Source organism: Convolutriloba macropyga, chromosome 13 (genome assembly GCF_964194025.1).
Source record: "Convolutriloba macropyga chromosome 13, txConMacr16.3, whole genome shotgun sequence".
Lineage (NCBI taxonomy): Eukaryota > Metazoa > Xenacoelomorpha > Acoela > Convolutidae > Convolutriloba > Convolutriloba macropyga.
The window spans coordinates 854,279-867,675 of NC_134480.1; the positions used below are offsets into that span (position 1 = coordinate 854,279).

A 13,397-nucleotide genomic window follows, 5' to 3' on the forward strand; every position below is an offset into this window, starting at 1 on the left:
GTTATTAAAAAATTTATAAAATTTTCAATAATTTTTTTCAAAAAATTAATCGCCAGAATAGTTTTTATTAATTGACCTGACTGTCTACTGAAAACTTTATAAAGTTTTTAAAAAGCAGTTGTCAGAATAGAACTAACAGGTTTAGGAATCATTCAGTAGACAGTCACTTCACATATTAATCACTACTCTGCCAAATTACAGTCACTGATAGCGATAACTGACAGGAAGAGGAGTATTTCAATGGACACTCAGTTGACATAATGATCACTATTCCTACAACTTCTTTTTCAACAAAAGTGTGAAAAGTTTAATTGAATTTAAGTTCACATAATAGTCAATTTTCTCACAAATGACATTTTCGGAAAAAAGTTAAGTTTTTGAAAACGTTTTTAAAAAGCAGTTGTCAGAATAGTGATTTTTATGTGACCTCACTGTCTATTGAATTCCGGCAACTGATTTTTAAAAAATGTATGAAATTTTTGTTAAGGTCTTTCAAAAATTCAGTTTTCAGAATAGTGATTATTATATGAACTGAATGAAAATTTCTTAATTATTTTTTGTTTATAAAAGCAGTTGTCAAAATAGCGATTTTTGTGTGACCTGAAAGTGTATTTACTATGTCATACTTTTTCAAAAAAGCAGTTGTATAAGTAACACTTTGAAAATTTCAAACTTGAATATTTCATGTTTTTGTTTTAAAAAATATGAAGCATAAAATAGAGTTGTTCAAACAAAACGGTTGTCGGAACGGTAATTATTCTTATCTAAACTTACTGTCTGTTTATTACTTGAATATTTCATCATTTTTTCAAAAAAATACAAAACATTCAGTAGACAGTCAGTTTACATTAAAAACACTATTCTGAAAACTGCTAATTTTGAAAAAAAAATGAAAAATTCAACGCTTTTTGTAAAAAGCACATGATACAATAGTGGTTATTATGTGAACTGATTGTCTATTAATTTTTGATAACTGCATTTTAATAAAAGTATGAATTAATTAATAAATTCTTTCGACACAGCAGTTGTCAGAAATTTTTTTCACTACACTAATAATGAATTCTTGCAATCTGCGTGGTCTCCATTATCAAATAATCTTGGTTTATATTGATCTAAAATATAAATGTTTGCTGATTATTTCTTATTGCCAATATTAATATTTTCTCTGATCTCTGATGTTTCTCCCTCTCTCCCTCAGCCTTTTCACTCTCTTTTTCAATTTCCTCGCAATAATGAACTGAGCTCAAGTACCCTACTGTTGGATGACGTTGCATATGAAAAGACTCCCCTCTCATTTGGTGAGTTCAATAAAAATTCGGGCTTGTTTCTAATTCATCAACAGATTGATTCAGCTCAACAGAAGCAGCTAGGAAAAGTTATCTTCACATTGCGTCCCACACAATCGGGTCGCTGATTATCGGACAAGTTCAACTAATTGCTGCGTTCAACTATGGGGCTCACACCAACAGCATATTAGCTGATCCTTGTATGATGACAACAGAAAGTGACTGAACTGCTCTGTTGAAGGCAATGCATTGTCCCAATGACTGATTATTTTTGCTATCAGCTAACAACGACATGCGTAGTAAGAGTCTTATACAGATCGCCCGCCCAAAACTTCGATTGCCAGAGGGACGAACAAAATTCTTTGTTGAGCACAGCTATTTTCATACTGAGCATATTTTCGAACTTCAGCAGCTTCAATTGCGTAGCCAGACTTCTGTGCCGGGTGAGAAATAATGTTCAATTGCAGAGAGGAAGTCACGGTTATGTCTAGGGCAGCAGATTGGCCTGATTTCCAAGAAGGCAGATAGACGTCTCCGGGGCGTGAGTTGTTTTCCGCAATGAGATTACGTTTTTCAAGTACTGGACACAAATTAGCTGCTGAAGAGGCGGAAGCTATACGATCGCGAATTCTATCGTGCCTTGCAATCGCATCTCCCCTTCCATGGTAGGCAGCTGCATGGTCACCAAAGGTGTCCAATATACCTGACTTGCAATAAGGACATTTTCTTTCTGGATCATAAACCGCGATACCGAGCCTGTACTTGACACTGATTTGAAATTCCTTAGCCGAAAGCTCTATAGCGGGAATTGGAGGCGCGGCAAGCCACGCGCTGGAATGAGGCAGGCATAGTGATTGGAGTCTTTTTGTCTTTCCCTGGTTGACTTTTGATTTCTTATTAGGGCAGCCAGTTTTTTCTATATCAAGTGCTTCTTGGGTCTTCTTTTGTGTGTGCGAAAGTAGATTGAACGATTCCAAACTCTGGTGTAACTCTTTAAAAGTGTCACTTTCTTAGGGACTTCTACGTGTTATTTTGTTGACCAGCTCGTCTGAGGCAAAAATTGAGCCCACAACGCAATTTTATATTGCTCCTGTGACTGTCTGACGCCTAGTTCCGACAAACCGATAGGTAAGGAAGACTGTTTCCATGCGTCATCATCAATAATTGAGCCAACAATTTGATCCAACACTTCTTTTTGGCCGTCATCGAAATTTTTCAACACTTCGAGCATCTCGTTTGATGGAGTGTTAGTTCGTAAAGAGTATACTAGTTTTGGAGTTCCCAAACAGTAACGAAGGATAACCAATGCACATTGAGGATCGTTGAGGTGATGTAAATTGTCCAGCATATTTAAAATTTTTTGAACTCTCCTCTTCAAACAAGAAGCGACAAAGTCTTTTGATCCAACTGCAGCACCCAGAACTTCAAAACCGTTTCCCAATTTTCTTTTTACTGCCTGATCAACGGAGGGTAAACCTTTTATTGACCACAGCTCACATTTGTCTTTTCTCAAGATTAGGCCTCTCGCAGGGCCTTCATTGGTTAGGATTTCAAGTGAGTGGTGTGTGCTGGGAGTAGCAAAAATTGGTGAAGGCGGCAATTCCAGGAATAAATTCATAAGTTGCTTTTAATAAGTGTGAACACTTGACTGACTGCGTTTTGGAAATCAATTTGAAGCACGCCTTCGTTCGTCTGAGTACTAACTATGTTATCGTATGCAGTTTTTGACGAATGATTGATTGCCTCAGCGCCTCCACTAATGCCGACTCCCAATTGCAAACTATCAAAAAGCTCAATTGCTCCTGATTTATCTTCACTTACCAAGCATTTTGCTATGAGGTGGCGCAACACTTCGCCAACTGCTATCGGACGCACCCCAACTTTCTTTTTGGATAAAGCCTCGAGTGAAGCGCAGCAGAGAGCTTTGGAAATAAAAGCAGGAAAGAGTCCCCTGCTACCAAAGTTTACAAACTTTGTTATCGCTTTCAGGGCAAACTCGGATCGATCAGGTGCAGTGCAGTCTACTGCGTGCTGAAGATGTTCTGGAAACATCTTAGAGGGACCGGCTGCAGTGTGCTTACTGAATGTCTTCAGTTGTTCATAAAATACGTTTTCACTAAACTGGAACGCATTGGATGCAGTATCGTCAGGTAAACTGACAACAGGTAACGGTTCTTTCGGGTGTAACTTTTCCAGTGCTTTGAATGTAGCTTTGTTATGGGGTGCAAGACCTGCAGAAGCTAAAATTTTAGCAGCTCGGCCAAATTGGCCTTGTAGGCACAACGTTTTCGCTCGGACTGCTATTTCTTCAATGCTGTTAGTTCTCTGTCTTTTTGACTGTTTCAAGGAGACAGCTTCTGACCAAAGCTTCCCATATTCACCTACTTTCCAACGATCAAAACGTTCCGCGGGACGCTGGTCTTGATTGCGCTTTTGTTTTTTGCCTCCGGGGTTACAAGCACGTAGAACGCATTTTGAAACCGCAAACAGTTTTTGCCAAATTGTCTCGTTTTCTGGAGCCTCAACACATTCAAGAAGAATACCTGATATCAATTGAGACCATCTTGCTCTGAGTTTGATAGGAAAAAAGCGACAGGTTGGCACGTAAGAACTCGATATTGTCAACACTTCTGGCAATTTGTTACTCTCGGACTTTATTGAGAGATCAACACATTCAAAAAATGAGTTATTCAACTGACTGGAATCAGTGGAGTCACAGGAGATCAGTAGATTCTTTTTTCTTTGAGAGGTCTGTGTTAATTTTTCGATGGCTGCACAACGATTTTGAATACGCCCAAATTGATTTGGACTTGAACCAAGGGCCGTGCTCTGACCCCCAACCAAAATATTTTATTTTGGTGTACTTATCGCAGTTTTCAAGTACTTGAACTCTGTAGAGTTTATCTGCGGTATCTGGCAGAAAGAGAATTGTGCCTTGAGGTACGTGAAAGAACTCATTAAGACATACATTTTGTAACTCCTGGGTCAAACCCGTTTGCATATCTTTGCTGGTTTCAGGATTTTGTGGTTCGCTTTGTGTGCCTACATTCTCTAATTGCTTTGCACCACTCTCGTCAAAAATTGCATTTCTTAAGTTGTCTTTCATTTTGAAAAAAAATCTTAGGTTGGGTAAACTTATTTGGGAAAACTACCCCAACAAACAAAGACTGAAAGTCTATTGTGAACTGAAAGTTTATGTGAACTGAAAGTCTATTGAAAAACTCCGAGGCTAGCCCACCTGTTTACTACTAACGATGTAATGAAAGAACGTTTCTTCTTTAGAGCAGGAAGAGATGAAATTCAGGAACAGAAAAAATAAAAGGGCTATTTACGGCAACAACTGTAAGTTAATAGAAAAACTAAAGGCAAAAGAAAATGATATTCAAGCTTAAAAAGCTGCAATATTTGAAAATAGAAGCAGTTATCTCATTATTTGCAGGATTGAAAGCATTAAACATACTTCTGCAATTTGTTGTTGTGTTGAAAATAGAAAAAAAACATGATTTTAAAATTAAAGGACAAAATTGTATATCGATTGATCCAGTTGTGTATATAAAAGAATCAATCAGGGGTTGTGATGGGTTGGTTGTTTTATACCGAAAAATAGTCAATTATTTATTTATAACCCATGTTTTTATATATAACTAACTTACTTCCAATGTTAATAGGTTTTAATAAATTTTTATGCTATTGAAGTCTACAAAAAACTTGGTTGTAAAAATCTATGTTTTCATATTAATTTTAACTCCAAAATTTATTACTTAGTTTACTCCATAATTAATTAATGATATAAAATTGAATTTCTCAATTTATGCATACAAAATTGCTAGTGGTTGTGTACTGGTTAAAAACTTATAAAGCATCATCTGTTGCATGTTTTTCCCCCTCAATGTTTGTCACAAAAAATTATTACAAAAATTGAAGTTTCGATGGTGTTATAAACTTGTTTGGTTTTTGAAGAAAGAATAAAGTTCTGTGGTTAGGATTATCTATCCGCGCAAAAAATGTATCTACAATAAAACAAATTTATAGTTGTGAACATATTATTTAAAACTAGTAGACAAACAAAGTGCAAATGGTTGAATCGAAATTTTTTATCCACTACAACAAAATTTTGATTGAATGATCTTCATGACTTTATGTGAAAGTAGTGGTCATATCCACAAAAATCGCCGCCAATTATTTTCTCTAAGTAGTCTAAAAAAAATGAGGAATGCATATTTGCAAAAATCTTCCTCCTTGAAAATTATTCTACTAATTCAGAAGACATCATGAAAAATTTACACACACTATCTTATTACATGTGAAACCTATACCCTATGTTAAAGCATCGGGAATACATACTAGGAAAGGATATGTACCTTCATGGGAATACCCTCTCCTAATACGTGCGGTCGTCAATCCAATCTACCCTTCGAGGCTGGCCCACCTGTTTACTACTAACTATGTAATGAAAGAATGTTTCTTTTTTAAAGCAGGACGAGATGAAATTTAGGAACAGAAAAAACAAAAGGGCTATTTACGGCAACAATTGTAAGTTAAAAGAAAAACTAAAGTTAAAAGAAATTGATATTTAAGGTTAAAAAGCTGCATTATTTGCAAATAGAAGCAGGTATCTCATTTTTTGCAGGATTGAAAGTATTAAACATACTTCTGCAGTTTGTTATTGTGTTGAAAATAGAAAAAAAACATGATATTAAAACTAAAGGACAAAATTGTATGTCGATTGATCCAGTTGTGTATATAAAAGAATCAATCAGAGATTGTGATGGATTGGTTGTTTTATACCGAAAAATAGTCAATTATTTTTTATAACCCATGTTTTTATATATAACTACATGTTAATAGGTTCTAATAAAGTTTTATGCTATTGAAGTCTACAAAAAATTTGGTTACAAAAATCTATGCTTTCAGATTAATTTTGACTCCACAATTCATTACTCCAGTTTCCGCCATAATTAATTAATGATATAAAATTGAGCTTCTCAATTTATGCATACAAAATTGCTAGTTGTTGTATACTGGTTAAAAACTTATAAAGCATCAACTGTTGCATATTTCTCCCCTCAATGTTTGTCACAAAAATTTATTACAAAAATTGAACTTTCGGTGGTGTTATAAACTTGCTTGGTTTTTGAAGAAAGAATAAAGTTCTGTGGTTAGGATTATCTATCCGCGCAAAAAATTTATCTGCAGTAAAACATATTTATAGTTGTGAACTTATTTTTTAAAACTAGTAGACAAACAACGTGCAAATGGTTGAATCGCATTTTTTATCCACTACGACAATATTTTGATTGAATGATCTTCATGACTTTATGTGAAAGTAGTGGTCATATCCACATTAATCGCCGCCAATAATTTTCTCTAAGTAGTCTAAAAAATTGAGGAACGCATATTTGCAAAAATCTTCCTCCCTGAAAGTTATTCTTTTAATTCAGAAGACATCAAGAAAAGTTTCGTCGAGTTGTAAAACAATGATCTTTTTGTACCAATTTCCGGAACTGAGTGTATTGATGTCTAAACGTGCCCATTTTTGGTATTCATCCTTCTAATTTGTTTTACTAGGACAACTGGAAGTTCTCATTCTGTAAGTCATCATTGTAATATTTTTTGAAGTCGAGTGAGAACGCATTTTAGGTATATTTCCGCTAAGTAAAAAATTTTCTCTACGAGTTAAAAAGTCTTCTAACAAAGTTCTTATGTTTCTGAGACTTTTTAATGTCAAAATTTTCTGTGAATCAAAAACTGAGGGAAAAATTCTCAAAGTACACAATTTTTCAAATAGTGGTCGCTGACTTATTTCTCGAGAACTTCAGTAAACAAGGTTTAATGTGTAACGGAAGATCGATTATCTAAGCGTTCAGAGCATATTTAGGCACCTCGAATTTGAGTCTTATTGGGTTTCACTGGGTTTCTCTTTTGATTTTCATGTTAACAGTTACTGAGCTTTAGTAACCAATCTAATTTATAGCAATTTTTTTAGATGTCTATCTGACGTTTTGGATCTGTTTTCTATTCCTAGTAGGTCTTTTCCAACCAAAACCGAAAAAAAATTGAGAGTACTTAGTTCCAGAGAAAGGAGATGGTTGTTTCAGTTAATTTACTGGTTCAGTTTGCAGGCGGGGACGGACAATCGGGCTATAGAACTATGTGAATGTTATGTGAACTGACGACCGCCTATTGAAGAAGGTCTTGAGAGAATATTTCTGACCTTTTTGGTTTTTTAAAAGCACCACTTGGCTTCTTGAATCTGCTAGTTGTCACTACTCTAAACTTCTCAATTCGTTCCTTATTCATTCCTCAATTCAAAATCCTGCTCGGTCGGATCACCTTAGGAGACGATTGATTTCAGTAACTCATTGGTAGTGAATATTTTTTTCCTGTCAAAATTGTAAGTTTTAATTACTGATCTAATTTAAATTTCCATTTGACGCTTTAGGCCATTGGGATTTCCTAGTAGGCGTTTCCCATTTAAATTGAGCAAAAATATCGGTGTTTCTTACTTAGTGTATTAGTTCAATTTACATTTGGAGACAGTTGGTTGAGCTACAAAACCTGGGTTGTAGGTTTTTCCTTGTTTCCCAAATAGCAATACTATGTCAACTGGGAGTCTAATGAGGAACGTTTTTTAAAAATTTCCCTTCTTAGTTGTTTTTTAAATGTCTTGACGTTCGGAACCTCTTAGTTATCACTATTAGTGTCTTCTAAGTCGTATGATAACAGTAGTGTAGGCAGATTTGTTCTAGTAAAGGCAAAAGAGGCCTTCTATGTTTCCAGACCGAGAAAATATTCCAATCCGAGATATTTTGTTGGCATGCCCTAGTTTGTAACAACTATATTTATTGTGGTTTAAAGTCAAAGTTTCACCAGAAGGAGAAACTTGAGTAAAAAGTTGCAAGGAAATAAAATTTTTGCAATAACCCGTCCCTCAATTTTCGTGTTCGTGACCACTTAGAGAAAAACTGGTTAATGAGTCCGCGAGATCAACGCTCTATTGGTTCGGACGAGCTTTGCACAGAATTGATATGTGCTTTTTAATCGAAGCGTATCTCTCTATATTGATTTTCATGTTAATGGTGAAAATTGTACTGACTCGTCTAATTTAGGGCCATTTTTTAAAGATGGTTATATGACGTTTTGCACTTGTTAGTTGAACTTAGTAGGCGTTTCCCAATCGAAATAGAACAAACGTTTAGGCGTGGTTAGATACAGGCAACTGAAACACTTTTCTGTACGCTGAGAGAGTTTTCTCGCAAAAGTCTTTTATTTCCAATAGACATGTGATCTTAAAAATTTGTATTCACCTATGAGTTATATTGTATCTGAGGGCTTGCATCAACTCCATGCATAAACATATTATGTTTTTATTTAAGTAAAATACAACTATTGCTTTTTAGAATTGATCAATTGCTACCAAATTTTTATAGATATTCAAAAATGTTTTTTAACAACAACTGTTTTTGTAAAACTTGAAGGGAGAACTTGAAACAAAAGGGTGTGCAAAAACCTTACACGTCTACTCAAAAAAATCTCCACAGTCAGAATTAATTAAACCTGAGAATTTTTTGCGACAACCAGTTAACTATATTGAAATTGTTTTGTTTTTATTTTGTTTTTTCTTCTTTAAGTGTTTAGTGGTCTGATTTCTCATTCGAGAACAGTGTTGTTACGTAACACTAGGCTTGGTTGGTCTGGTCTTCTTTTCCTGGGAACTTCATCATTCCAAACTCTTCGTTGTCTTGCTACGCCATATATAATTCTTAGTATTCATACTAGGTCAAATATGATTTGCATGAAAGCTTGGTCGCAATACAAAGATCATATATGTTTTCCTAGAAATCATACAAGGACCATACAAAAACATTTCCGAGCCCAAAAACTGTACATTTTTTTATTGAAGAAAAAAATCAAACAAGGTCATATATGAGAGATAAAACATTGACTCGCGCCACAATCTCTTGCATATTGTAGTCAGAGGACATATTAAATTACTGTGCCGCATTTGAAATTCACATTTAAATCTTTCTGTAGGCTAAAAAAATAACTTTGCAAATTTCACATACTCAAAAAATTGAAATTTAGTTAATATGCAGATTTTTTAATATTTTCAGCGAATATCAAAACTTAAGTTATTTAGACTTACTCTAATTTTTAGTTTCCAACTTTGAAAAAGACATTGTACGCTGGGGATTTTTGGCGGATTACAAAGTGATGCCGGGGAATCACATATGTGATGCCTTACCGAATAATTTTTTTCTGAAAAAACATAGTTAGTTTTATAAGAATAAAATGTATGACCCCTGGTAACCATTCTATGTTAATATACAATTTCTTGATAATCTTACAACGATAAAAATTGTCTTTCAGTAGTCATAGAAGGATCTTCCATGGCCGAAGTTTTACTCAAGAAATAATACAAGAAGTGCCCTGAAAAGCGCCCGCATATTTTTGCGAAGAATGCGATGAATTTTTGCAAGCCTATTTGTTTTTAGCGGTGAGTTTTTGTAAGATTTGCAGCTTCAGTGGTGGAATATTTAATATCACCGCATTCAACGGATTTCTTACAAAAAGAACCTGCGTTACATGGGTTCGAACCGCTCACATCCGGCATGTCAACAACTTTGTTTTTCACTGCGCTATCTGTCAGTTACTTGAATGATTTTTCGAGATTTTGTAAGATTTGCGGTTTTCAGCAATAAAATTTTTGTTTTCACTGCTTAAACGGTGAAAAAAAGTTACTCATTACTACCATCAAGAAACGGTGAATATAAGAATTTCAGCATTAAAAACTATGATGATTCTTTCAAAAAGTCACCACCAAATAATTTAAGTATTTTTTGGCGTTGAATTTTTGTAAGATTTGCGTTTCTTGGGGTTGATTTCTTTTTCTTTTCACCGCATTCAACGCTAAAAATTGCAATTCTTACATCTTTTCACCGCATTCACTGAAAATATTATTTTTTTAGCTATTTTTAGCGTAGGCGCCTCAACCCGAGTACTAGGAAAAACGTTATGCTTTGTATGACATGTAATCTTTGTTTGACAAATAAGAAGTGGGTTGTCAATTGTTCTCTTAGTTTATCGGCATTGGGAAAATTGAACACATTTGGAAAAAATCTTAGCAAGTGAGTTTCTAACTTGACTAGATGGTTTTCCGACATTTGTCATGGTTTTTTTTGAAACTTATGGCTCGTTTGTTATTAAACTTGGAAAGGCCCGAGTGCGGCTCCTTAATAACCATGATACAGACCCAATACAGTAACCTAGATTTTTTGAGGCCTTGCCCAGTTTTACAAGATCGGACAACCCGGGAAATGATACAAGACCACTTGGAAACCACATATGATCCTTGAATGATTAAGAGGAAGGACGTAGTTAATTTTCTTTTGAATTTTTGATTATTTTGAATGTTGTGAAAAGATTCTGTGCTTTTTTTGCCTTTCGGACAATTTTACTATCACTATAGTACATTTTTTAGTCAAGATACTGACTCGGGTCGAGAAATTTTCCGAAAATTAGGTAAGAAATGCACTGAAATGCGCTTATTTTTCAAAAAATTTAGCGCAAAAACTCTACATTATAATGCGGTGAAACTTTGTAAGAATTGCGATGAAAATTCAGCTCAATTCATACGAAGTTTCACCGCATTTCATCACCTTTCAGTGCATTATTATGTAAGGTTTTTGCGCTGAAAATTTTGAAAGATCAGTGCATTTCAGCGCATTTCTTGCAATGTTCCAGCGCATTTCAGCATAATTCAGCGCATTAATATGCTTTGTTTTGCGCTCAAATTTTCGAAAATCAGCGCATATAAGCGCAAAAATCGATTAACTTCTGAAAACACAATGACTCGTTTCTCGGCTCAATTACTCAATCATCAATCTCAATTCCATCTGGGAAGTGTAACGCATTCATTAATGACCTGATGAGTTAGCAGTACCTTTGAATCAGGACTAATCCCGGGTGGGTACTGACATGTACAATAACTTACAAGTAGGATGAGTGTTCGGGAGGTAGCATGTCGTCAACGACACACCATTCGCCCACATGAATGTTTAAAGGGTCACCAGTCGGAGTAGAAATATCACAATTATCGATCTCAATTCCATCGGGTAATAAATACTGGCACAGCAGGTATTCAGGTATAGCATGCATTTCCGAGTCATATGGGTCGTAAAACAAGTATTTTTTGTAGTACGACGCAGTCAGTTGATATTCCGAGGCAGGACTAAAATCAGGAAAAAAATTGCTTCCTAAATGCCTCAAAGATGCAAGAATATTTATGGTTTAGAAACTCATAAGACTCATTGTCAAAATGGTCAAGGCGTTACATATTATGAGTTTTTGCATGATAAATTCTCGTATCAAAGTATCGCTCAACGTCCTACAATCAACTAATAAATTTATTCGGTTGAAATTGCAAAATACGAACTTGTTTTCAGCTCCATTGCTTAGAATTCAATTAGGAAACTGCTTTGACGGAAAATTTTTTAGCCTAATTTTTTTTCATAACTTCTAAGCAATTTACTGTAGCAGTTGAAATACTAGATGTACACCTCCAGCCAATCATAGACTGAGAAGACACTAATCTCTTTTATATAGAGAGCACTCCACTAACTATAGTCAGTCTATAAGAGTATTTGCACGATGTGTACACTTCTGACTCCGGTGTTAACTCTTTTATACATCGTTATAATTGAAGTACACCTTCAATGTTTTACCGAGTCGGTTAGTCTGAGAGATATAGGTAAGTCTAATCCGCCCGCAGAAATAAATAGCCCTAGCTCTTTATGCTTTAAGGCTGTAAAAGGAGCCCACCTTGGGTCTGCCTTAATTGGTGCGACCAGTGAGTTAACAAATTCTAACCATAAAAAAAGAACACACACAAAACACACTATTCACTTTTAAGAAAGAAACTTAGAATTAGTTTTTATAATCTTATAACTTTTCTTCATTTAAAACTTAGAAAAACAGGAAACACAACCCCAACAAAACTAAAAAACGAACTCGGAAAAAAAACAATCGCATTGGTCAAACTTCCTCAAATACAGACACACTGTGACGAGCTACAATTAGCTGTTCTTACACAACAGAACATACGTCTTCAAAGTGACATCTCATTGAATTTACTTCAAAACACAACAAAACAACTCAAATATCATTCTTTTGCAGCAGAGCAACAGCCTTTCCTTTCTTTACCAGATAAAGCTTCACAAGTTTCACGAACTGCGTTTCTCTCTTATCTAATTGAAATTTATGGATCTCAACTCACAAAGGGCTCGATTCTTTTTATTTGTGATCCTCTCACAAATATATATATATATTTCCCTTATATATGACACCTTTTTTAACCAACTATCAGATACACTATTTGAATTTCTTAATAGAGTAGGGTTAGAAAAACATCACTTGGACAAAATGGATTTATTTCGAAAATCTTCTTCCTTCGAATTTCTTAAACGTCTCACTTCCACACTCAATATTGCCGCTTTACAATCACGAGAAAAGAGCGTACAACAAGAAAGAGAAGGTCTCACTCATCCTCTTAAAACATATACAAGCTCTGTAAAAGACGCAAACTTACATGAAGAAAAGGTTCTCGATTCTCTTATACTTCTATCTTGGTACATACACAGATTTTGGAAAAGCCTCGAAAGACACAATTTTCCAGCTGCAAAACTAATAGCTGAGACATACTCACAATTACTATCTAAACTCCCGGAAACACTACATTACATTTATGATTCCAACTGGTTTCCACAAAAATTTGTAAAAATCACAGAAGTAACAGCAGAAATTATGCAAACACTAACCATTAACCATAACAATACTGAAATGAAAAACTATAATGAATCAACCATTTACATGTACAAAAAATCCAGAGAACACAGATCTCTGGAAACATCACCGATAAAAAATTGGATACTATTGTCCAATCACAACCTACAGACATTTGTATTAACGAAACTACAGAAACAGAATTTAACTTCACATTGTTAGGTGATGGAACACTCTTTTCATTACATACAGTGAACATCTTCATTGACCTTGAAGATAAGGGCCAAAATAATAACCAAACTAATGATGTCAATCATGTCACTAATGAAA

The 13,397-nt window shown here is 34.8% G+C and overlaps 1 protein-coding gene across 1 annotated transcript in view; it reads right to left on the reverse strand.

Annotated features, from left to right (window-relative positions):
• The window catches only part of LOC142351846 (uncharacterized), a 159,280-nt gene that overhangs the window by 70,978 nt on the left and 74,905 nt on the right, over positions 1 to 13,397 (reverse strand). The window contains exon 7 of the mRNA XM_075404073.1: positions 11,281 to 11,517. Within this exon, the coding sequence (XP_075260188.1) occupies positions 11,281 to 11,517 (237 nt within the window). The remainder of the gene's footprint in view (positions 1 to 11,280; positions 11,518 to 13,397) is intronic.